Source organism: Martes martes (assembly GCF_963455335.1).
Source record: "Martes martes genome assembly, chromosome: 11".
In the NCBI taxonomy this organism is placed as follows: Eukaryota; Metazoa; Chordata; class Mammalia; order Carnivora; family Mustelidae; genus Martes; species Martes martes.
The window spans coordinates 40,513,788-40,541,338 of NC_137899.1; the positions used below are offsets into that span (position 1 = coordinate 40,513,788).

The 27,551-nt window shown below is 36.3% G+C and overlaps 1 protein-coding gene across 5 annotated transcripts in view; it reads left to right on the forward strand.

Annotated features, from left to right (window-relative positions):
• Window positions 1–27,551, forward strand: part of PPP1R9A (protein phosphatase 1 regulatory subunit 9A) — a gene marked incomplete at its 5' end in the record, with an annotated part of 310,569 nt that overhangs the window by 222,784 nt on the left and 60,234 nt on the right. For 2 of the 5 annotated variants that reach the window (XM_080818698.1, XM_080818699.1), the window contains 2 exons: window positions 2,803–2,868; window positions 20,542–20,697. In XM_080818698.1, the coding sequence (XP_080674824.1) occupies window positions 2,803–2,868; window positions 20,542–20,697 (222 nt within the window). Of the gene's footprint in view, window positions 1–1,733; window positions 1,797–2,802; window positions 2,869–20,541; window positions 20,698–27,551 lie in introns of all 5 variants that reach the window. The other 3 variants (XM_080818700.1, XM_080818701.1, XM_080818697.1) reach the window with 2 other exon arrangements.

Consider the following 27,551-nt stretch of genomic DNA (forward strand, 5'->3'; position numbering starts at 1 on the left):
TTTTTCTAGAAATGAAGCAAATGAGGCTTTTTCTAGTCATAAAGCTATAGTTGGCAGATTTTTGATGGGAATAGGGTCTTCCTGTCTTCAAAGTCGGGACTCTGCAACATATTGCTGTTTTTGAATGGGTCTGTCTTTGTTCAGGCACCCACAGAATAACTGGGTGACAAGAGATGTTGGAAAGAGGATTCCTGTGTTGGATGATAGAATTTCATGTAATACTTAGGTTCTGTGATTCTTTATTCTGTATTTCTAATAATAGGGGAATTAAATACTTGGAGAATTATTTTATTCTCGGCAAATAATCTATAAGTATCCTATGAAGATAGGGTTTAAAGGGAAGAATAATTGAGTATATATATATATTTTTTAATTCGAGTTTAGCTTTAGGTTAAACTTTTTCTTCTATTTTCTGTTGTGGAAATAGAAATCATATGTTTGCTACTATGTTATTCCAAGTAACCTTCACTTTACTGAAAAGGTCAAGGAGACTTTCTCTATGTTTCTCTCTCATGCTCCCCTCTGACTTGTATTTCTCTCCCTTTCTTTTGTGTTGCCAAAACATGCTCAATTAAAACCAACTGTTAATACTCTGTGCATAGGAGAGATGAAAGCTGTACAAATAATGAAAATTCACTCTTGTATGAACACTTTGTTTACTTGATTTAAATTCATTTTTTTACTAATACTACCAAATATTGTTAAATCAATTTGAGTTCTGTGTCCCTATTTTTTATCTATTCTCTTTCTCTCTGTTAATGAAGAGTAAAATGTCCAAGAGACATAACAGAGGTGAGAAGAACCAATAACCATTGGTTATGCAATGGGTAAATGATCCTGAGTTAATTTTATATGTAATTGAACAATGTATTGATTTACATATATTTGTTAATCCTGAATTGTGTAATCAATCACTTGGCTTCTCACTTTTCTTATCATCTATGGAATCATCTTGCGATTTCAAAGTTAGAATCATTTTTATTTCACAATATCCCCTGTGACATTCCCTGGGCCAACTAGGAAAAAACCTCTAATTAAATGCAGAACAACTGAGTTCATCCAAGTAATTTCCAGAGCCAGCGCTTAGATCAGCATAGTCTACTGAGGGATAGATAGCTTCTGGTTTTGGTCAAATCATCCAAGGTTGATTCTAACTTGGAACGTCCCATTGATAGAAGGGAGCTGCTTGCTTGAACTGCCTATAGGGAAAACATTGCAATGTGAGAAATATGTCCCCAAATTGTGAAAGTACAGTAGTTCTCTATCAAAACCATATTCAGGAATAAGAATACCTTATCATGCATTGTGTGTGCTTACATGTAGCTGTTTTGATGATTTAGGACATTATAAGTTGTCCTCCAAGAGAATTTATAATATATAGATAATCCCCAAACTCTATTTAAATTTCTACACTTTCTGGGTTTTTTTTACCCCCAAATATTTAAACTAGAGGAGTTTACAGCAAGCCAAATCAGTTTTAATTTACATTCCTGTTTCTGTTTACTCTCCATTAAACATTATGATTAAAAAAAAAAAAAAAAAGTTAAAAGAGCTTTGCCCAAAGGCTGAAGAATAGGGGAAGGATCCTGTCAGGAAGAGAAAGATTAAATCTGAGCAATTGAAACATTTAAGATGTAGATCAGAATGTATCTGTAATTAGCGATTGCATTTCTGGATAGTAGAATTATTGTTCATTTCTTTTTCTTTCTTTCTCTTTTTAAACAATCTGGAAGGTAATGATGGAGGAGTTCAATAAACACCTCACACAGTCAACACTATACCACGAAATTCTGGGGGTATGGTAAATTTTTCAACTAGATTTTAATTTTCAATAACAAATTTAATCTGTCGTACTCCACAATTATCAATGTTTAGCCTTTTAGTGATGGGATGCTGTAATTCTGGTGTATGTTTTGTGTAGCATGGGTCATGTATGTAAATTGTGGGTTTATGTTTCTATCAAAGATCATTATACAATGTGAAATATAGTCTGCTCACACTAGAAATGAAGTATGAGCTGGTGCTGTGGCACTTTTTTGAATTAGAAAATGCATATAGTCGTTCACATTAAAATAAACTGTTCTATATGCACTTTGAAATTATAGGATTATTTTGGTTTGCTTCTTTAAATATACTTTTAAAATATGGTAATTATTACATTTTAAAGTCTTAGATTATAGATGGTATTTCAAAGTCTCTTCAGGCAGTAGTTTATAACAAGGTTAATCATCACTCTAGAATCTGAGGCCCCTTCCCTTAAAACATAATTTAAGCTCACTTTCATAATTTTTTTCATTACTGCAAATTAATATAATTATAACTGTATCATGAGAACATTAGCTTTTAGAATCTTTTAAGATATTAAATACAATTTAGAGCAGCTACCTACATGGATATGCATTTTTATTGCTTGTGTTAACATGTAATGATTAGAGTCAGAAGTACAATGGAGCTATGGTTTGCATAAGTGTTAAATGGTTCATAAGAATATAATTTTTAGGTGAAAAGCATTAAAGGGATAACACTGAATTTGACTCATGCTGTTTGCTGTTCCTGGTTGGAAACAGCTTGTGTTGTGTGAACAAGAGATTGCAATTATTATGGATGGCCTTTTAATAACATGAATTGACTTTATACTGTTCATAATGTTGAGAAACTAAGAGTGGGAGGCATTCTCCCAGTTCTCAAACGTGTGTGTTCTAGCTGGCACTGGAACATCAGTGTTTTTTCTACCCTTTATCCTTGGGCTGCTCTCTTTAATGGGGAAAAGCCTTCTTTAATTTGTGTTGTCAACCATTTTAGAGCACTGTGGCTGAATTGCAAGGAGTGTCTGGCAACAGCAATAACAATAACAACTATTTCCGTAAGGTTTGTTTGTTTGTTTGTTTGTTTTGATGGAAAATAATGCTTATATGCACCTTTCTGCTTCACGTGTGAAATTAAATATTCCGTGTTTCTCATTAACTGGCACTGTGCTCAAAGAACTTCTCTAGAGCTGTGTGTTCTTTGTGTTGAGTAATAGTTGGAAAAATTATCATTTGAAAATAGTATTTAATTCTGAGATACATATTATGGATGCAGGTTCTGCAAGTTATATTCACTTCCTAATGTTTAACCCTGGATGTTGTTAACCCTTAACACTTTAAATATTTTGTGATTCATATTAAAGGGGAAGAAAAAGATACCCAACAATAAGGCTGTATGTATATACAATACAGCGTATACGTTGTTTTTAAATCCAGTGAGTTTTTTTTAGAAAAGAATCTGTTGATACAAAGTTCTTCATTTTCCAAAAAACTAAACACACATATATTTAAATTATAATGCTACTTATTTATGTGATTTATATGGTAGACATAGCGAAATGTCTAAAAAAAAAACTATTACACTTCAAATAATAGAATAATTCTCACTATTTTTAGCTGTCAGTAACAGAAATAGAGGAGCTTAAAAATGGAAATCAAGGGGCGCCTGGGTGGCTCAGTGGATTAAAGCCTCTGCCTTCGGCTCGGGTCATGATCCCAGGGTCCTGGGATCGAGCCCCACATCGGGCTCTCTGCTCAGCAGGGAGCCTGCTTCCCTTCCTCTCTCTTTGCCTGCCTCTCTGCCTACTTGTGATCTCTGTCAAATAAATAAAATCTTAAAAAAAAAAATGGAAATCAAGCTTAAAATGGAGATTCAATTATGGTGATGGGAGGAGCCTGAAGAATAGGAGAAATGTAAAACCTTTTTAAACAACTTTATAGACTCCAATTTGACTGGATCTTTAAAATAATTAAATTTAATTACATCCTTTAGTTTGTGATCCCAAAATCTACAGTACTGGCCATTGTCATTGAAACCCAGAATCAAGATGTTTGGAATACGTTTAGTTAAAGACTGTGTGTCCATGCTTGATCTAGCCTAGGCATTGTAATGTACACAGACACACACACAGACACACACATGCACGCACTATCGCCTGGTGGTAGACATCCTCCCATACTTGAAGAACCCTCTGTAGAAATATACTTTGTATGTGAAAACAAAATTATTTATGATATTGAGCACAGACAGGAAGATGGATAGTGTCAAGGGAAGGTAGAGATTAGAATAGAAACCAAGGAGGGCACCTACTGCATGGAGCACTGGGTGTGGTGCATAAACAATGAATCTTGGAACACTGAAAAAATAAAATAAAATTTTTTAAAAAAAGGAAAAAAAAAGAAACCTTTGCCTAGATAATGTCATCTTTTTGTAGCTCATTTTCTTTATATTGTTTATCGTAATGCAAGTGATTTCAATATGTTTTCATGTTATTTTCTTTCCAACTACCACATTGTGATGATATTTATTCATGAGTGAGATATAAAATACTAAATAAACTCCATCAAAGTCTGCTATGCCATTAAATTCCTCTGAGGGTATAGACTGTGTACATCGTAGAAATCATGCTAGAACAATTCTATATTACAATGATGGATCACAGAGTTTGAAGTGTTTGAGAGATGTCACAGAAATAAACACAAATGTTAGCATTTTTCCAACTTTAAGAACATTTAGAAGTTGAATATCATTTTTTACCAAAAAGTTATAAAATGCAGAAAGGCACTTTGGGAGATGGATCTTATCAACCTTACTTTCCAGTGGGCCAGAAGGATTCTGTGGCGTCCCCATGCCTTTGCTCCTTTGGTCTTCTCTTCCTGGAGTACCATTCCCTAAACCCATTCTTGGTCAACCTTGTGTGCCTTCAAATCCTGTTCACTTTTTGGGTTCAATTTAGGTTTCGTATGTCTTTTCTACAAAGCCTTCTTGGACTTTCTCAGCTGAGCTGGGGACTCTTTTCTGTATGAGTCAACAACAGTACTGTGTGTGTCTCTCTCTATCATCATTTACCCATAAATATTCCCCACTAGCTTGTAATCTCTTCAATGACAGGTTTCAATAGCTAGTTGATTTTTAATACACACCACCATGAGCACAGCACTGGGCAGACAAGAGGAAGTCAAGAAATTGAATTGAATTGAATTGAATCACTCAAAGGATGCTAAGATGAAAACAGGAGAGTAGAGTTAAATGAGAATAAAATTTAGTTAGAAACATAATCTGAGATAGTGAGGGAAGAGTGACACAGAGTACATGGGTGAAAGAAATGTCAGACCTGGCAAGACTAGAGATTGGAGATAGGGACTGAGGAATAATCTGAACTTGTCCTTTGGCACTTTGGGATTTCACACCTTTCTTTGGGTTTTTGCTTCCATATCTTAATTGTTTTGAGAAAATGTGAATTTGCAAGAAGACCCTATCTCTGTCACACTGCACCAAAATTGTTGGCATGTAAAACCAGAAAAAAAATGAATATACATATTTCATTCCTTGAAAACCTTTTGATCTTCGAAATAGGAATTTGGTAACTCACATTGACATGACCTCTTTTTAGCCATAACTGAATGAACATACAATAGAAACAGTGTAGTTGAAATGGCCTAAGTACTGTCAAGATCAATATTACATAGAGAGCCATCTTCTGCCCAGTAGTCATCATAGAAATACATTTTCATCAGCAATAAGGACTAAATGGTGACCTAACCAAAGACCCCAGTGTTCTAAAGCAGGCTTACTATGGCAGCTTAGCAGGTTTGATAAGGATTCCATTTATTTTAAACTGATATTGATGCTAGTAAGGGTAGTGGTAAAAACTCTTAATGGATTTTGGGAATTCCAGTCCTTAAAGGGGCCTTAAAAAAATCATTTTATTGACATGGAGTAAAATGTGTAGATCTTAAGTGGATAACTTGACCGTTTTATCATTATATAATCCATGTTTCAGACATTAAAGTTAACATTAATGAGGGATAACTTATAAATAATAAAATGCACCAATTTTAAATGTATTCATGTGGGTAGATGGTTTCATGAATACTTTCATGAACAGTCAAGATACTGAACATTTTCATTACCTCAGATAGTTTCCTTACAGAACTTTGCAGTTAACTCTCAGCCCAAATCAAACCACTGAATCTATTTTCTGACACTGTAGATTAATTTTGTCAATTCTAGAATGTTATTTGAACGGAACCATAAAGTACACACTTTTTATTGTCTTCCTTCTTTCACTTTCATAATGTTATATTTATCCTAAGTATCCTGTATATTATGATGAGACTGTCATTGGTATTTCTTTGAGTTGCAGTAGACAAAGCCAGGGCCCAGCCAAAGTGGGATGTCTAATTGGAGAACTCCACCATAAAGCTGGAGTTTCATGGGCTACACTACTCTGGAAGATGAAAATAAATCTAATCTTCCACTCCAAGGACTGCATGAGAAATTGCCAATGTCAAACCTTGTCGCTGGGTAGAAGGGAAGAAAAATTTTTTTCTGAGACATTCTGATCACAGCAGCCTGAAGTTACGCTACCTTTCAAGGAGAATAAAAAAGCATGTTCTTTCTTGAGCCATTCATCTTTTTTTTTTTTTTTTTTTTTTTTAAGATTCATTTATTTGAGAGAGAAAGTAGGAGGAAGGACAGAAAGAGAGGGAGGAGAGAGAAACAACCAAGGGCTGGATGCTTAACTGACTACACCACCCAGGTGCCCAAAGCCATTCATCTTCAATCAAAGCTTAAAAGTCAAAGTTTCACCAATTTCAAAGTACAAAACTCACAGGGAAGAACAAAAGGAGAGGGCAGAGAGGAAGTGAGAAGGCATGGGAGAAAAAAAGAAGAAAGGAAAGTAAGAGAAGTTCCCAGTTATTTTATCAGTAATACCAAACTGGAACGAATATCTCCAGTTGTATATAACTTATTCCAGAAGACAAAAATGAAAGTAGTGCAACTCTGATACCAGGAATGCAGTAAAATCTTGAGAATGTGAGATGTATTGGGTTATGAGGTTTAACCTTGGTCCAAAACCAAATATATATATTTTTAATTTATTTATTTATTTTAATGAACATATAATGTATTTTTATCCCCAGGGGTACAGGTCTGTGAATCGCCAGGTTTACACATTTCACAGCACTCATCATAGCACATACCTTCCCCAATGTCCATATCCCCACCACCCTCTCCCGGCCCCCCCCACCGCCAGCAACCCTCAGTCTGTTTTTTGAGATTGAGTCTTTTATGGTTTGTTTCCCTCCCGATCCCATCTTCTTTCATTTTTTCTTTTCCTAGCTCCCCCAACCCCCCCACATTGCATCTCCACTTCCTCATATCAAAGAGATCATATGATAGTTGTCTTTCTCCGATTGACTTATTTCGCTAAGCATAATACCCTCTAGTTCCATCCACGTCATCGCAAATGGCAAGATTTCATTTCTTTTGATGGCTGCATAGTATTCCATTGTGTATATATACCACATCTTCTTTATCCATTCATCTGTTGATGGACATCTAGGCTCTTTCCACAGATTGGCTATTGTGGACATTGCTGCTATAAACATTTGGGTGCATGTGCCCCTTTGGAGCACCACGTTTGTATCTTTAGGATATATACCCAGTAGTGCAATCGCTGGGTCATAGGGTAGCTCTATTTTCAGTTTTTTGAGGAACCTCCACACCGTTTTCCAGAGTGGTTGCACCAGCTTGCATTCCCACCAGCAGTGTAGGAGGGTTCCCCTCTCTCCGCATCCTCACCAGCATCTGTCATTTCTTGACTTGTTAATTTTAGCCATTCTGACTGGTGTGAGGTAGTGTATCTCATTGTGGTTTTGATTTGTATTTCCCTGATGCCGAGTGATGTGGGGCATTTTTCCATGTGTCTGTTGGCCATCTGGATGTCTTCTTTGCAGAAATGTCTGTTCATGTCCTCTGCCCATTTCTTGATTGGATTATTTGTTCTTTGGGTGTTGAGTTTGCTAAGCTCTTTGTAGATTTTGGATACTAGCCCTTTATCTGATATGTCGTTTGCAAATATCTTCTCCCATTCTGTCAGTTGTCTTTTGGTTTTGTTAACTGCCAAAACCAAATATTGATGACAAGATTTAATAGGCCCATCCTATTCATAAAAACAATGCCCCCCAAAAAACTAAGTAAATAAAATATTGGCAAATCGTATCTAAGAACATATAAAAGAGGTATTATAGTGAAATTGAGTTTAGCCAATAATGCAAGTATTAATATTTGAAAATCAGTCACTACTTGGATTTGACATCATACTGGAAGGCAAGAAGATTAAGTAAAAGAAATAAGTTGGAAAGGAAGAAATAAAACTGTTATTATTGCAGGTGATGTGGTTATCTGTTAGAAAAACCTCAAATATACTTATGATCAATTATGAGAAATATTATAAAATTTTAACAAATCTAGACACATAATTAATACAAAATATAGCATCTATTTCAATGTGCCTACAGAGAGAAAATATAACTATTTTCTAATTATTTCTAAGTAATTATTACTTTAGTAAAAAGGCAAAACCTAGGCAAGACCCTTATGGAAAAAAGGAAATTTTACTGAAATATATTAAAGAATACTTATATGGAAGGGTAAAGAAACCTTTTTCATGGATCAGAAGACTCAATAGTTTAATTTGAGTCAATTCTAAGTGTATTTATACATTCAATGTTATTCCAGTAAAAAAATTCTAAAGAATTTAAAAATGGAAGTTGGTAAGCTATCGCTAAAATCTGTAGGAAAGAACAGTGCACCAGAAATAACCATGACATATAGCATGCCTTAGAAGAGGGATATTTATTATTAAACTGTAGAAATTTAGTCTCTGGAGCAAAAGAAGGAACAAGTTGGCCAAGGAGCCCAGAAACACCCCTCACACATATGAAAATTGGATTAGTGACAGATAACACTCTAGGTGAGTTGAGAAACGTTAGGCTTTTCAGTGAAGGAGACATGGTGAAATTGCAACCTCCATTTCAGTCTGTAGCCAAAAGTTCACTCCAGGTGGACTGACTACTCAGATGCAAAATATAAAACTATAACATTTAGAAGACATCATAGAAGAATATCGTTTTGACCTCAGTGTAAGAAGTGGTTTTGCTAACATGAAATAGCTAAGAAAGCAAAACCATAAAAGGAAGGATTGAGAAAATTGACTAATTAAAATTTAGAACTTCTGTGCGTCTGAAGAATACCTGTATGAATGCAAAAAGGCAAACCAGAAGCTGGAAGAAAGTATTTGAAAAATAAATAACTGAAAGAGAATTATATAAAAAGTACTTCTAGGCACCAACAAGAAAAGATTATAAAAAGAGGGCCATTGGCTTTAACTCTCATGTCATAGAAGAAGAACCTTAGTGGCCAATGAGCATATGAAAAGATGCCCAAAAATATTAGCAATCAGGATGTGAACATTAAAAACCACAATGAAATACTATCTGGTATTTACTGAGTTGATTTAAATTGGATATTTTAAGTTTTGGTGAGGATGTAGAGTGAAAGGAACTATTATTCTTTGTTATAGGATATATTAATTGGCCCATCCACTCTGAAAAACAATTTGACATTATCTAGTAAAGTTGTCTCAACAGTTATATTCTTTACCAAACAATTAGTAAAACTCTTATATACAAGAGCTGTAAGACATGTAGTATTTTTCTTCTAAAAGAAGAAAAATTGGATACAACTGATATCTCTATCAACAAAAGACTGGGTAAATGTATATTAGTATATTCATACAGGGGAATAATATGCAGAGTTCTTTCAGCAATCCACCACAACTGGTGGAATCTTAGGAATATACCATTTAAAATAAAAACGACACAGGAGCATACAAACAATATGATTCCACCCATAATGCCATTTAAACCCGTTAAAAATAAACAATACGTTGTTTTGCTCTACATAAATATGGTAAAACTAAAGAAAAACCAAGAATGATAAAATTCAGCAGGGTTACTCTAAAGGACATGCAACTGAAATAGAATAAAGAAAGCACACACAGAAAAATATTAGAATGTAGTGATACTGCTCCTTTTCTTGAACTAGGTTGTTCATTGGTAGTGGTGATATCATTATTTATATACTGTCTATGTGTTTTATAAATACGCTTCCTGCCAACTCAGTATTTAATGAAAAAAATTAAAATCTGCCATGTAAAATTCTTATATTTAGCAATTACCTGGATGTAAAATGACTATTACCTAGTTCCTGATCTCTAAGACTTAAAAATGTCTTTAAGACTCCATGTCTCAAACTTGCCTCAGTGTGACAATCTCATGGTACTTCTTTAAAATTACAGATTTCTCCACCCAGCCTCAGACCTACTGAAACAGAGTATGCATTGTGTCAGGCCTAGGACCTGGAGAGTTTGTGGGAAGGGGTTAGATGCGATCAGATCTGGAGTAGTCCAGCCAGGAAAACTGACCTTTGAGTCCTGCCTGGTATTGCAGAGATTTTGTAAGAAAGAATGGCGGCCACGACCCATCAGATAGCCATGAGGAGAGGAATTACCCTCTCTCAAAGGAAGTTGTAAAGTTGAGATCATATTTATCATTAATTCATAGATAATCCATAGAAATACCATCCATGATGTTTGTGTTCGTTTTACCTTTTCATTTACCAGAAATTCTGTAACTGTGACTTCTGGTTCTATCTGATCATTTGTTAGCATTTTTGCAATAATGTGAGTCAATTTGTATATGTACACACTGTATTTTCCAGGACTCAGTTTTATAATTGTAGAATTATTGAAATAATAATAACATGTGGCACTTTGGTCCCTGTAGTTGTTCTTTTCTGCAGATTAAAAATTCAGGGAAATACAAATCTCTTAGTCTCTTCCCACAGTTCTGTTGGCATCAGAATAAATGCTTCATTGTTTCCTTGGCAAGTAAAACGAAACTCAAGGAAGGCTGCCAATTTGAAATTGCAGTGTGACATTTGAATTACAGAGGTCTACTTTGGTCTGTTGACTGTTTAGTTCTGGATCTCAGTGGGAAAAATAAGGATCTTTAGTTCCCTCCTCATATAGAATATATTTATCAGAGACTTAAAGACAGTGGCATTTATGTCTTAGTGAGTAGGTAGCATTTGTTAAGAGGAATTGAATTAGGAATTTTGAGTCATGGAAAAATATAGTTTATACTCACAAGAGGCTTGCTATTTTGTTTTGGAAACAATAAATATATATGGTAAAGAGCTTAAAGCACTTTCAAGGCAACCTGCCAAAAAGCCAAATAACCATAGTGTAAAAGAGTCGTCAGAACTAAGGACATACAAAATAAAAGTACAAATTTAGATTTGTGGTTTTGATATTATTTGCAAGAAATTTTTGTTTTTGTTTGTTTGTTTTCTGTAACCTAGAATCAGGTCAATATTGCATATACTCAAGAAAGAGACCAGTTTACCTGCAGGCAGAGTATGTGGAAAGGAATATTAGTTGGACAGTCTTTGAAAAGGTAATTTGAAAAATAATACAGGGATGTTAAAAATCAGCTGAATTTTGTAGACCTTTTCCCCCATTAAATAATAACTGGGAAACAGTTCTCCACGAGGCTTTCATATTTCTGAGGCACTGACTGCCCTTTGTTCTGAACTATCAAATGTTTGTGTCATGCACAGTCTTGGAAGCTAGAGATAGTCTTTCCTTTTGGAACAAGGGTGGTGGCATCGCCGGTTATAAAATCCCTGAGCTCTGGCGTCCTCTCCAGACAGGCCTGCTTGTGCAGGTATCATCTGGCGCTCTTCTCACCACTCTCTGGAAACTGGAGTTTGAGGCATCACCACAAAGATATGTTAGTCTCTATCAACTAGTCCAAAGACCCATTCTGGGTTAGAGGAATGTTCTGACCTTGTTCAGACCAGAGTCATAGAGAAACACACTGACACCTAGCTCTTGGGAAGGAAAGGATTTGCAGTTGCCACTGTCAGAAGCCAGGGAAAGCCTCAGAGCCTTAGTGAGTTCACTGTGGAGATAGAGGAGCAGGGCATATAATGCCAGTTTAAGGAGAAATACCAGCAGCTGGACTGCCTTTGACTCAACCCCTCCTGTACTTCATCATGCCAGCTGTAGTCAGTGAGACACTAAGAGGTCTCAAAGTTCTTTTCATTGCGTCTTGGCTGCTACAAAGGCTTATTGTCTCAGTCAGGGAGAATTCTTTGAGATAGACAATCTCTTGTGGGAAATTATTGATGAATATTTGGGTCCCAACTCACCTACAGTGCTGATGAAAGTAACCTGCTGGAGAATAAGAAAAGTGTCCCTCAACAGTCTCGCTAAATTCTTACCGTTAGCCACCATCTGCCACCAGACCAATGCTATTACAGTACCACTGACTCAATTCCTTATGCTGTTCCTTTTATTCCCATGATTTATTCATTCTGTAACTAGAAGCCTGTATTTCCTACTCCTGTTTACTGATCTTGCCCATCTCTCTACCTCCCTCCCCTCGGGCAGTCATCAGTTTATTATTTGTATTTACGGGTCTGTTTCTGCCTGTTGTTTGTTTGTTCATTAGTTTTGTTTCTTAGATTCCACATATAAGTGAAATCATATGATATTTGTCTTTCTCTGACTGATTTCACTTGGCATTATACCCTCGAGGTCCATTCATTTTCTCAAAGATGGCAAGATTTCATTCTTTTTAATGAATGAGTAATACTCCATTGTGCATATATCCCTTTGAATTCATGTTTTCTTATTCTTCAGGTAAATACCTAGTAATAGAATTTCTATTTTTAATTTTTTGAGGCATCTCCATACCTAAGTTCTGCTTCACTTTTAGACCATGTTCTCCTGGCAACTACCCTGCCTTTGAACTTTGTTTGGAAACTATTTCGTATTTTTAGAATCAAGATGTTCAAAACCATCAAGTCTTGGTTCCCTTCTGTTTAATGGTCTTCTCAATTTCTCTCTTCGGTCACATTTTACCATAATAAGCAGCATGAAGAAATCCAGCAGCACCTTCAACACTTGTTTGGAAATCTACTTAGTGAGATCACTCCATTCACTAGGGAGCTTTCCAGCTTTCTCCTTACGGAAGGTGATAATGTTGCTAAGCTTCCTGCCACTATGCAAGAACTACCCCCCCCCCCACCTCAGATTTGCAGTTACAGGGTGTTCAAGGCAATTCAGGCTTGCTCTAACATACTCTTCAGAATCCTCCCAGCCTTCCTTCACTGCCTATTTCCAAAGCCACTTCCTCGTTTTTCTGGGTTTGCTATGGCAATACCGCCTTTCTATTATGGTATAACAAATTACCACAACTTAACAACTTAAAATGAGAAATATTTCTACATTACAGTATCTGTGGGTCTGTTTAACTGGATGCCTCTGACTCAAGATCTGTTCCATGGCTGTGAATAAGGTGTCAGCCAGAGCTGCAGTCATCTGAATGCTCTACATGGGGAAGATCTGCTTCCAGGCTCACTTGCAGGTGTTGGCAGGACAGAAAGGAAGATCCACTCCCAAGCTCCCTCATGTGACTTTTGGGACACCTCAGGTCCTTGCTGGCTGTTGGCCAGAAACATCAGTTCCTCATGATGTAGGTATCTCCACAAGGCCATGCACAATCTGGCAGATTGTTTCTCAAGGGCAAGAGGACAAAAGAGATGCAAGGCATAGTCTTCTTGTAAACTAATCTCAGAAGGGACATCCCATCACTTTTGTTGTATTCTGGCAGTTAGAAGTGAGTCATTAGGTCCGGCCCACATTCAATGGGGAATGGATTATAAAAGAGCATGATTACCCAGAAAGAAGGATCATTAAGGGTTATTTTAGAGCCTGCCTACCGTGGTGGAAAATGGAGTTCCTGCTTTTCAGGAGTATGCTTTCTAAAAGGAAGGGGTAGGGGGGAAAAAAAACCCAAAGAAGGTATTAAAATACTGCAAAATCAAATGCTAACTTAGAAACTGTCTACCACAATTGCTAGAAATTTTTAAGAAGGGAAAAGATGAGTTTGAGTTGTTACAAAAAAAATTTATAGGCAAATCTTCTATCTGTCTAATCATATTTTAGGAGAGATAATTTGCCAGAGGTATTATCAGTTATCTGAGGAGCTGAGTGCTTGACAAAAGGAACATGGAAGGCCATGTCAGTAACCTAAATATAGACAATAGATGTTTCTTGCTTTAGTAGCGAGATTGTAGAATGAAGTGAAAAAGCAGAAAACATTCTGAGCAAAAAGATTGGCAAGAAAATTTTGAATGACTTGAGAAATGAGTATCTGTCTTGGCCCAGGCATCATGGTGGATGTTTTACATGTTTACATACTTTATCTCTTTGAATCCTTTCAATGTACTATGAGATTGGTATCTTTGGGGTCATTTTATAGAAGAGAAGAGCATGGAAGATGCATGCTAAATGACTTGCCGGCAGCTATCATGCAACTGTGAAATTGTTTTTTCTCTTTTGGGGCCCTGGTGTCTCCACCCCCAGAACCCATGCTTTTTTGTTGTTGTTGTCCTCATTGTTCTGGTGAAGCCAGGGGTAGTGAAAATTATCACAGTCATGAAGTCTCTGGCCTTTTAGCATATTCTAAGCACCGTGATTAATACTTTGAAGATATCACTACCGGAAATTCTTCCAACAACGTTATGAAGAAGATGCTGTTATTCCCATTATAAAGATGAGCAAAGAGACTGAGTGGCCTAACATTACAAAACTAGGACACAGAGAAGTCAACTGACAGAAGATGGAAAGAGAGATGGCTTTGCAGGGAAGGGGATGCTTTTGCTGAAAGCCATCTGGATGGCTGGCACAGATTTAGGAATTTTAAACATTAAAGTGTTAGTTTGAGGTCTTTCTCCTCCAGAGAAAAAGCAACTCTCTTCTATTCTCCAACAGAACAGAGTCTGAAAATATATATAACCAAATTCAAATCCAGTAAACAAATTCCAACAAAAACTGCATAATCAAGGCTATTTTTTTGATTAGCACCATTTAGTTTCCCGGAATTTACCAGAGCAAACATTGCTACAGCAAAAATTACTGCTAATGGTTGAACCTAACAACAAGAGAAAATCCCCAAAAGGGTCATTTAGGCCCCAGCTGCAGCTGTGCCTCACTATATTTCTTACTTGAAAGCTGAGAATTAACAGGAAAATCAGGGCTCTGCCATGCTGTGCAGATGTGGCTGAAACTGCATTAATTTATTCAGCAAACATTTGTTTAGTGCCTACTATATGCCAAGCAGTGTGCTAGCCACACTGGGATTTCAGGAATAAATCATACCTGGTGCTTTCAAGGAGTTTATAGTTGAAAGTGGTTGATAGAGGGCAGATATAAAAGCGCCAAGTTTTATGAGTGGCTTAAGGAGATCGCAGAAGCATAAAGGAGTGGATTAGAAGAATCTTCAGGCTATGGCTTCATAGGATGAGCTCAGTAGATCGATCTTCATCTTGGATGCCTGGGGCAGGAGGGGCAGGGCCAGTAAGTGGAGACAGCAGAGGCCTGGAAGTTTTCTTGGTCCTGGGTAGAAGCTGATGCCTCCTACCAAAACTGGGAATATAAGAAGAGGAACAGATTTAGGGAAAAGAAAAATTCTACTTCAGAAATGACCAATTTGCTCATAAAAGGTTCATGTGGCAGGGTCTTCTAGGATGTTACATTTATGAGACCAAAACTTTGTGAATGTCTGGTTACAAGACTCCGTAGCGTATGTTGCTGTGTTGTAGGATTAGCAACACGACCAGTAGCAGCAGCAATGGCTTGTCTGGGGCGCCTACCATGTGCCATTCCTTGGTGCCTAGAGACACCCCTAACTTAATCTCATGACAACCTTGTAATATATCCTACGGGGGTATTTTGTTCTCAGTTTATAGATGAGGACTTTGAAACTTAGATCTGGAAGCCAACTTTGCCCACATCATAGAGCCAGGTTTTGAATCCAGGACTACGGGACTTCAAAATCAAGATTGTTTAGTTGGCCTCCACTTCAGCAACTCACCAGTATAACAGATAACGTCCCTTCCTTCTCTAAAGCTAAACTGAGATCTGCAGCTTTCCTGCATGCTCAAAGCTCAAGAATGTCTCATGCATTTGTTCGCACCAGTGAAAAGTTAGAGATTTACTAAGAGGCAGAACCTGTCAGCTGTACTTATTATTCTTGTAATTACGTGTTTTATTAAAATATTAAGTGCTCCAATGTCATAGGAGTATAAAGGAAGTTGTGTCCATGAAAATGAGATGAAATGTTCTGGGAAGAGTCCATACAGATTGGCAGCTCAAGAAAATTAGGTATGAGAAGGAAACATAAAAGAGACAGACCACACACATCTAGAGGGATTTTTCATTCGTTTTCCTTGCAAGTATCTTTTCCATCCATTGTAACCTCTGGCAGTAATGCTATAGGTTGTATGCTGTGATTCCGGTTTATATAAGAAAGAGGGCATGACACGTCAGTCAGCACGCCGGTAAGCCAAACCTTTTGAAGGAGACTTCTGTGTACTTGCCCAGGGTGAGCCCGTTATGAGAGAAAAGAAGAGGAAGTCTCTAGAAACAGGTGGAAGTCTTCAGAGTGAATTGAATGAAAACGCTTGAAGATGTAGAAGGTGAATTTCAGCACGACAGGATTACTCACCAACATTTTTGGCTAGGGAAATATGGAAGGAATGTATTCCCAGCTTTTATCTTCTAAAGCTTTACTTTCTGTAGACTGCATGCAGTGTAGTATAGAAGAAAGGACATGGACTTTGGAATATGTTACCTTCGACGATATAACTATTTGCCTGACATTGGGTAGAGTCCCTTGAGTCTCAGTTTCCTCTAATTACAATGGCATAGTAATACCTACATCATACAGTCTTTGCAGAATGTCACGTTGGGCACACAGTAAGTTACAAAGGAATTGCTATTCACTTTTTTGCACCCTTGGGAAAGCAATAAAAGGTGTAAGATATTAATCAAGAAGGTAGATGAGTTGTGAACAGGAACCCTTACTATCTCTGTCAATTGTTACACTAAGAACTATTCTCCCTTCCTTTAAAATGGATTTTCAGGTTGGGACAAAAGATTTTCAAGAGTCTCTGTTTACTTGAAAGATACTGAATCTGGCCAGAAATAGAGAAAAGGAGATGGATACCAATGGAAACACTTTGTTGTGGCATTTTTTTTTTTTTTTGGTACAATATTGTCCATCTTCCTCTGTAAACGTCAGATTCAGTCCAATCTAATGTTGAGGTCTATGAACTTCTACTACCCTATCGCTCCATGTAATTTACTTTCAGATTAGCCATAAAAACCATTTTCATTAAAGATAGAACAATCAAAAGAACACGTTATTCTTAGTCTACTAAATGTAACTTTTTAACTTCTAGATGTTTATGAGGTCCTGTAGTAAATGCTTCCTTTATTATAAAGCCTATTTATGTTGGGAGTGGTAAATGATCAGCAAGAGAGATTGGCAAGATAGTTTTTTTTTAAGTTTTTATTTAAATTCCAGTTAGTTAACATATAGTATCACATTAATTTAGGTGTATAATAGAGTGATTCAACACTTCCATACAACACCCAGTGCTCATCACAACAAGTACAATTCTTAGTCTCCCGTTTCCCCCATTCCCTAATCAACTCCCGTCTGGTAACCAGTGCTTTGTTCTCTGTTAAAAGTTAAGAGTCGGTTTCTTGGTTTGCCTCTCTCTCTCTCTCTTTTTTTTTTCTCTCTTTTTTTTTTCCCTTGCTCATTTGTTCTGTTTTTTAAATTCTACTGGGCATGATGGTTTTTATTTTATTTTTCTTAGATGTTTATTTATTTATTAGAGAGAGTGCGCAGGATGGGGAGAAACGGGTGGGAAGGGAGAGAAAATCTCATGTAGACTCCTTGCTGAGTGCAGAGCCCCATGCAGGGCTCAGTCCCAGAACCCTGAAACAGATGTTGAAATCACAACCTGAGCCGGAACCAAGGCTCGAACACTTAACCAAGTACACCACTCAGACGACCTGGCATGGTAGTTTTTAAACACCCTATCCAGAACCTCTAATAAATAATAAGTAGAATCCAGACACTAAAAAACGTTATCTTGCAGATAATTTGGATGTTGAGGACAGGGATTGATAAAGTAAAAAAATGAATCAAGAGGAAGACTTCGTAATAACTTACATTTATGAATGTAATTTTGAAAACTAAGATGGATGACAAAGCCAGAACTATACTTAGAGATAAGAATTGCATATATTGCCCATATATTGTATATGCCCTAATCCTGTTACTCACCGTAAGAAGTGTTAAAAAATAAAAGTGACAGAATACTGTCTTCCTAACAAATGCCTTTACAGTTCATTTTTTAAAAATATATATATTATTGAAAACCTCCATAGGAGGTTTTGGATATTACCGAGTAGCAAGTGTAATAGGCATTCTTGGATATATCCTTCTAAAAATATTTGTTGAGATCCTATTATATGTCAGGCCCCATTCTAGGCACATGTTTATATTCCTTCCCTTACACATAGTGAAGAATTGTTTTCAAACCGGCAAAGGGAAATCAAATTTTATGTTTAAAATGTACCACAGTGTCATCAGACCTTAAATTTAGCTTCAGATTTTATGGAGTCATTCAGAAAATTCATCAAATTGATGATATGGAAGTGAATTTAATCTACCTGGCTTAGACCTTTATAATAAAGGCATGGCTTTGCTGCTGGTTGTAATTTGGAGTAAAAACAAGCACCCAATCTAATATCTCTAAACCAGAAGTTTCAGCAAGGTATCAAGATTGTGTCCTTACCAACCTTATTACGTTTCTATTAATTAATGGCCCTGGGACTTACAAAGTGCCTATTGGTTCTAAAAATACTTATAAATAGGAGATGAGTTAATTTACAGAATATCATAAAAAGTAATGCCAAATCTGGAATTAGGGTTCTTCTAAGATTTATAGGATCTAATCATACCAACAAGTAGGAGCTACCTAGAATCAGCAGCCCCTACCACTCAGCTACCTTCTCCTGTCAGTGCCAGCGGCACTTGGAATGCGGTTTCGAGTCTGCGTATTTTCCGACTGGTTTCTGAAGAGTCCTGGGGGCCCGAGTACTGAGGGGCTCTTTCACCCCAGAGATACACTGAGCTTGCTGCTAAACACAAATGCCACCAAAATCAAGGTCTTTGTGATACTAGCCTTCACGTGAGGAAGTAGTGTCTGAAAGATGCCGAGGCAGTTCGTCCGTCCGGGTCAACGACCCTCAGATCCCTTACTGGAAGTTGTGCCTACTTCTGGGCTCCGTCCTTTAAAACGAGTGTGGAGAATTTGGAGAGAAGTCTGAGCAGAGGCACAAGGACGATGACAGAGAATGAGACCCAGGAGGAAACCAGAATTATTTTACTTGAAAAGGAGCAATCAGAATGGCAATTTAATAATGGTCTTTCAGACACTAGGAATTATGACATTGAGGTTAACGACCAGATTTTCTTCATGTGCAAAACAGTGAAAGAAATAGAATTTCAGCTTTAGCAAGAAGAATATAGTATAGAACCAAAAGAAAAAAAAAACAAACCAGCCATCAGATGCTGAGCCTATTTAATCAAAGGAATAGATCAGTCCACACACTTTATGAAAGTGTTTTTAAAGGCTATATGATTTCCTGTCTGTTTTATATATTATACATAATACCATCTGACACAACAGGGACACATTAAATGAACTTTGTTTTTCGACCCTGTGAATCCATGATTTATCTTTAAATTATGTCATAAGATATAGATTTCCAACAGTTATTTTAAATTAGAGCCTCATAGCTTGGTGCTGCCAGGAGAGGACCTACTTTCTAATAATGTTAGTTAGTGGTACGGAGGAACATTTATTCCAGGGGCCGCGAACTCACGGCTGCAGGGGCCTGTGGGTGCCATGAAGAAGTGACGCTAACAGTATACAACAGTGCGGAGTTAGGAAACTTCTGGTGTATTTGAAGGTGTGTGACCCATCCCAAAGGGGCAACCACTGCTGACTAGCCCGTTGTTTTCACGTCACAACATACCCATATTGCCAGATCTTTAGCTTTCACAAGAAAAACTGGGAATCTGGAATCTCATGTGAATTTTTTATTTAACATCAACAAAATACTAAGATTTATCAGAATGCTGTGCAGGCAAAGCAGTACACCTTTGTGGGCTGTAAGTTAGCCATCTCTGGTTGTCCTTTAGGTCACTGGTTAACCAACACATTAGTTAGCAAAGAAAACAGAGCTGATTGAACTCTGAAGCTTAGGAAAATCCATCTGCTAAACCTTCGTAAGGCTTAATTAAGGTCTCTTCCAGCTCTGTGAATCTTTTGATCTCCCCTTCCTTCTTCCCTGCTCTCAGTATTAGGTGACTTATTCACACAGTCGTGGGGATTTACAGGAATTATTTATTTCCCTTAGCAATATAATTTTATTTTGCAAAACCATCACATACTTAGATGGAAAACAAATTTTGTTGCTATACTAAAGATGCTGCTGATGCTGTTAGATTTTTAGGAAGGCACTCACATATGGCACAGACATGTCACTTTGGATCTTTGAACTAACATTTGTTTATAACATTGGCTGCATGAGGCATGCTTGACTTAAAAGCCTACTTACACTTCACCATTTGGTGACATATTTTATTTCTCTTTCATAAAATATTTTCAAATAACCCACTTCTCCCTGGGCTAAGGACAGCTGGATCTCTGAAATCCCCTTCCTTTCAGACAGGAGAATATGCCACAGATGAAGAGGAGGATGAAGTAGGACCTGTTCTTCCTGGCGGTGACATGGCCATTGAAGTCTTTGAGCTGCCTGAAAATGAGGACATGTTTTCCCCATCAGACCTGGACACAAGCAAGCTCAGTCACAAGTTCAAAGAGGTAAGTTGCCGATCTGCAAAATATTTTTCTATACCTTTCCATTTCATTATTACATCTATATTTTGGTTTGAAAAATGTGTTGAGAAGAATCCGCTTTCAAAAGAAAGCCTTTGGATAACAGATTATCTTGAATTTCATTGAATTTCAAGGTAAAATTTAAGTAGATCTCATTCCACAACCATTAATTTTTAAATACTTGTTATTTGTGTAGTGGTAGCTTATGACTGGTCTGTTCTTCCATATCTTCAAGCTGTAGCTTAAATGTGCAGTTTCCATGGTAAGTTCAGGTTTTATTTTTTCAGTATTACAGAATTCGGGGGACCTGACGATAATCTTTCCTCTAAAGCAGTAATTTCTTAGAAAGGTTTTTTTTTCTTTTCCTAAAATAGACGAGATCCCAAAAGGAATCAAATGACATACCTAAGTAGTTTAATTGAAGAAATTAAAGTTTAATGAATGAAATTTGAGCAGAGTCACTATAACTCCCCGGAGATGGTGAGGTACACAGGGACTGGTAACAGCAGGAAGTTGTTCCAACTTCCAAACGAAAGAAGGCCTTGATGGGTAAAGAGGAACAGAGATTCGTCCCCCACCCCCCCAAACAAGGGCATCTTTACAAGATCCAGCCATTGCTAAAAACGACATTTGGAGACAAGGGTGATAGACACTCAGCCCCTTCTCTCCTCCTCTGAATGCTTCCCATCAATCGGCCAAACCCAGGAGGAGTGTGAAGAGGTCAGTCTCCCAAGGCAGCAACTATCAGAAAAGGGCCAAGTAAGGATCCCAAAAGGGCAGATAGGTGCAGATAACACATCCATTTGTCTTCTAGATCAACTGCTCAGAACTCCAGCATGTAAAACAGAAACACTGATGAATGGGTCCCCAAACAGTTTACTCTTCCTTGTTTTAGGAAACATCCTCATTGTCAAGGCACCCCCACCCCCGCCCCACAATAACCCCGAGGCACTAAAGCTCTGTGGTTTCAAGCCATTTGGAAGAAAAAGTTCTCCTATATGTGGAAAACGAGGTTGATCATTGTGAATGTGTAATTTCTAATTTTAATTCTGATTTCTAATTTATTTTCATTTATAATTAATAATTTTGATGTACCATAAATAGTTCAGTTTTATATGCTCTGATGTTATACCTACCATGCCTTAATATTGACTTGCCTTGACTTGCCTTTTTAATTCCTTATGATAAATTTATACTTGTGAGACCAGGATCAAAGTGAATGTACTTTTAAAATGTAAATTTTTATTTAAAAAAACAGGTTTATTATAGGATTTTGGAAAATGCACATTTGTATAAATGCCAAAAATCTCATTCAGGAGCCTAATTTTGTGGTATTTGGGATTATACAATACACGCTGGGTTAAATTTCTACTCTTGATACCTGTATAAATGAATTAATAGGATTTTCTCATGTCATCAAATGTTCTTCTGCAAATGATGTCTATTCTACTATAGAGATCTCTTATCATTGATCTACTTAATTTTTTGTCTTAGAACATTTCCATTGTTTCCAGGTCTTAAAAAATTATTATTCTTAAGTTACACTGTAACTGATATTTGTGTACTTATCCTTGGGATAATTTCTCACCATGGAATTATTAGATCAAAGAATATGAGTATTTTGGGGACTTGTGGTACTTAATGCCAAGTTGCCACCAGAATGGCTTTTCTTGGTGATAGAGAAATTTATTTATGCCACTCAGTGTGCTGAGTGCCCATTTCTCTCCCACCTGTTATTGATTGTCGGGTTTTGTATAGTTCAGAGAGTCCTTGAGGCAAAATACATGGGTTTTCCAGATGATTTATGACTATTCCTAGCTCTGAATCAGATACAAACACTTGGAGACAAAGGAAGCACACAGTTCTATAATGATCGCAAAACTCAGAATTCCCTTACAGTAGGAGTGGCAGTGCTTATCTTAGGGCTAGTTCTTGTAAAGGTTTTGTGCATTAACTGCTATCTTCAAACCAAAGAGCAGTGCCAAAAAAGAAAGTTCTACTGGAAGTGAGTGAGTGCAAGGAAGAGGCAATCTAGGGACCTCTTTCTCTGCAGCTCTGATTTGGCCCATGAATACAGATTATCTAGAAGAACAGATGGACGACTTGTTCTTTAAAAAAGTCTTCCTCAAATGTTGTAACTCTCAGTCCAGCTTTGAGGCCGTGAGGTCAAAGCAGTATATCCGGGCAACAGCCTATATTACAGCCAGGTGGGTATGGCCCTGACAGATAATTGAGCTGTAAGTGGAGCCCACATTCTTTTATGGAAGCTAAAGAGGGTAAAAAGCAGAAACAGTATATGGTTATATCCTTCATTTTCTGAATTGAGCTAAGGGCTCCGTACTCTGTAAATACTGTTTGAGGTGTACTCACTGTGTAGACAACTGTGGGGTCTAGACCTAGGGGTTGGCAAACTGTGACCTGTTGGCCAAATCTAGCCCAATGCCTTTGGTTGTAAATAAAGGTGTATTCGACATTGCCACAGACATCTGCCTGTTTATTGTTTGTGGCTGCTTTCATGCTCCAGTAATAGCCAAGTCAAGTAGTTGCGTGAAGACCATGTGACCTGCAAATCCTAAATTATTTGCTATCTGGCTTTTTGCAGAAAATGATGGCTGACTTTGCTGTAGGCCCCTGCACGATCTGGACCCATTATATGTCTAACAGAGCTGATTTATTTTTAGCCTGAGTAACCAAATCTGTAATTTTCTTTTAACTTTGGTTTTTAAGAGTTGGAGGTTCGTCCTCGCCTCAAGATCAAGCAAATACCACATTATTTCACTTCTAATTCTTGTCATCTCTTTTGTTATATATTTAACATATTGACGTAGTCATTTCTTCAGGAGATTGTCACTGAGGATTTGTATCTTGTACACTGCCACTATCAGGTTTCTAACTTTCTTTCTATGTTTAGCATAAATGCCCCAATACTTATAGCACTAAGTATTTTTCACAAGATGATGCACAAAATGTGGGGTGGAGATGGAGAGTCACATGTGTCAGACTCTGTACAGTGTCTCCAATAGCAAGGGTTCTCTTAATTGCGTTATATCAAACCAGTACATGTTGCGCTCTTTGAGAGAAGTACATTGGACGAGATTATCTCAGTCAGCCCTCCTTTTGGCCTATTACCTATCTTCCTACCAGGCTCTCAGGTCCTCTGTTTTGGCTCACTCTTGTATCCTGTTTTCTCATAGTTCTTGACATATGGTCGGTGGTTAAATATTTGGTGAATGAATATCATAAAGCATATACTGGAAGTTGTTGTATAATTCAAGACAGCTGCCTAATTTAATTTCTCCAAGGAGTTGACAAGATAGCTAGCACTTTTATTAAATGCTCATTTCTATATTTCCCTCTGCTTGGAAGGCCAGCATTATTATCTACAGAACTGGTGCCTTTCCACTCTGGCCTGCTTTTAGCCTTTATATTCTGTTCTGTTTTCTCGTTCTTTGGTGCATTGCTGTTAGAATATACATGAAACATTGACAGAATAAATCAGATTCATCTAACTCTTCAAAAATTCCTGTAGTGTTCAACCTATTCAAGAAAACATTTGAATCACTTTATTCATTCCCTTGGAAAAACTTCTTTGCATTTTTATTGTAATTACATTAAACTACTAAATTAACTTGCAGAGAGCTGGCATTTTTATCACAGTGACTCTTTTAATCCAAGTTTATGGAATGTATCTGTTTAATTGAAGTCTTTTTTTCTATTAGTTACACAAGCATCCCTCCTATAAGTAACAGAACATCTCACTAGAGTGGATTAATCAAAAGCTGCCACAAAGGTTACATTAGCTTCACTATAAGTTAAGAAGTTTTCTCTATTTTTCTATTTTCAGAAGTGACTTTTATAAGAGAGACTTAATGACTTGCATAAAATAGAAATTTCTGTTCCCTAGAAGTTTATTATTACTCAGCTGTAAAACCATCTGTGCCTTTGTGGAGGAAGATTTTAAAAACCTTTTATAAAGCTATTACTCTCTCCAAGTGTTCAGGTTTTTCTTAGGCCAGTTTTGGTATTTTGCATTTCTCAAGAAAGTTATGTGTTTCCTCTAAGCATTCATATTTTCTATCATTTTTATAATATGCTTTTAAAATACTGAAATCTTTGCTATCTATAATTATTCTTGTTTCATTATTTATTTGAATATTTTTTCTTAGTTATTTTTCTGTAATTTTTGTCTGTCTTGTTAATTTTTACATTCCTAACTTTTTTAATTAAAAATAGTTAATATTTCCTACCAATATCTTTATTTTTTCCTCCTTTCTTGTTTCACTATTGATTAATTGCAGTTAGTACATTTATTTTTGATAATTCCTGCATTCTGATAAATATATTTAAAACTATGCTTTTCCTAAATATTGATTTTTAACTACATGTTAACAGTTTTTTACATTTAGAATGCCATTGTCCTTTAGATACAATTTCTCTTGGGATTTCCTCTTTTTTTTTTTTAAGATTTTATTTATTTATTTGAGAGAGAGAAAGACAAAGAGAGAGAATGAGCAGGGATGAGGGGCAGAGAGAGAGAGAGAGAGTAGCAGAATCCCTGCTGAGCAGGGAGCCTGACCCTGGGCTCAGTCCCAGGACTCAGAGATCATGATCTGAGCCAAAGGCAGACGCTAAACTGACTGAGGCACCCAGGTGCTCCAAGATTTTCTCTTTAATACAAGAATGTTGTAGTGATATATTTTACTTTCCAGATATATGTAGCTTTATTTTGTTATCCTTTTGTTACCAGATTTTAATTTTATCACATTCTGGTCAGAAAACATATTCTATATGATGGCTATTTAGAATTTTTAAGACTTCTTTTGTAACTTAATTCATAAATAATTTTGTTTAACTAGTCCTCATGCATGCAGAATTTTTGCATACATTTTGTGCTTAGGTATGAAATTTATATGCTTTTCATTTATGTAAATATGACTAATAATAGAATTATACATTCTCTGTAGCGTGGCTTAGATTTTTGTCTGTTTGATCTATTAATTTTGAAAAGCATATGTTAAAATAAAAAACTACAGTTATTTTTTTCCTCCTACAATTCTATCAGTTGTGGTTTCATATATTTTAAATCTTTGATATCAGCTGCATATATGTTGAGGATTATTATGACTTTGTGATTTATTTAACAACTAGCTGTCTTGTCCCTTATGATGCATTTTACCCCAAATTTTATTTTCTCTAATAATAAAACTTCATCACTGCCTTTCTCTTGCATCATGTTTGCTTCACAACGTCTATTTTTTCCGTCTTTGTTTTCCATCATAGCCTTTTGTTCAAATGTATTTCCTTTCGCCAACCTATTCTTAAATCTTACTCCTAACTACTCTGGAAGTCTTTGTCAGTTAATTCATGAGCTTAACCCATTTACGTTTACTTTAATCACTTTAATATTAGAACTTAGAGTTGCTTCCTTATTTTATATTTACAATTTTCATGCTTTCTTCTTGTTTCTTTTTTATCTTTTACCTATTTGCCATTAGATACATCAAATTCTCATCTGCTGCTTAAAAGTTATACATTTTCATTCTTTTCTTCTAGAGATTACACGTGAGTAATTTTGACTCAGTCTTAGGTTATTTTCTCCTAGGAATATAGAATGCAGATCAATGGCTGTATCTACCATTTAACAAAATAATAACCATCACATAGTCTTGTCTCCCTTTCCCCTCCTCTTCAGTTTTTTTTTTTTTTTGAATTTCAGGGGTTTGGTTAGATATCTAGTTCCAACTCACCTGTGCTTCTCCTGACTCTAATGGGATTTCAGTGCTGTCCTGATGTTAATTCACAAACCTCATTTTGGTGCTCCTACTTTACCACATGGCACCAAAGTTTAAAGTTAGTGGCCAGGATGTCTAAACTTAAGGTGAATGGAATAGATTGTCCCTGATTTACTTCCAGATTCAGGTTTACCCAGTCACATGTATAAGATGAAAGATTAATTAGATTGCTGTCTCCCATTCCTGGTTATAGACACTTGCCTGCTTCATATACTCATTTTTCCCAAACATATCTGGAAACACCTATGTCCTGTCTCTTAAGAATTTCTTACAAAATTTTTTGATAATTGATGAATGAGACTTTTTTTTTTCCCCCCATCTCCAAAGTTGCATTCAGGAAAGGCAGTAAATAGTTTTTATTAGTATGTGTTGTTGTACTGCACTGGCTGTTTGCCCCTCCTCAATTCAGTCATTTTATCTTTTTTTTTTTTTTTTTTTTTTTACTCATTCCATCATTCTATTATGCTTTAAAATGTTTGATTTCTCTTTTCTAACTTATGGCAATAAATGCTTAGTTTACTGTAATACTTTATTGTTTAAACATGAAAGCACTTAAAACTATGAATCTCTGTTTAGCTAAGTCTTTGGCAACATCTTTGAGTTTCAGTGTTCATTCAGTCATCATTTTACAAATAGTCTTTATTTCTCATTTTTAAATGTTTTTATTTTCTCTTTGACTTGAATAATTGAGGAAACAGTTTTTAATTTGTAAATTATTATTAATCTAATGTTTTGTTACATTGTGGTCAGATAATATTGTCTATAAGTTTTTTTTTTTAGTGGTTCTTTTATCATAGATTAATATGGGTATTTGTGATAAAAGTGATATTATGTGCTTTCCACCTTCTGTATCCTTATCATTTTTTTCCTATTTAACCTACTACACTGAGACCCATATAGTAAAATTACACCTCATTATATTTTGTGCCTAGTAGCTTTGATTATCTATTTTAATGTTACTTTGAAAGCATATAAAATATGACTTAAAGATTTCTTAATCTTTAAATATTCTTTGTTTGATGGTAATAATGTGACTGCTACTTTTGT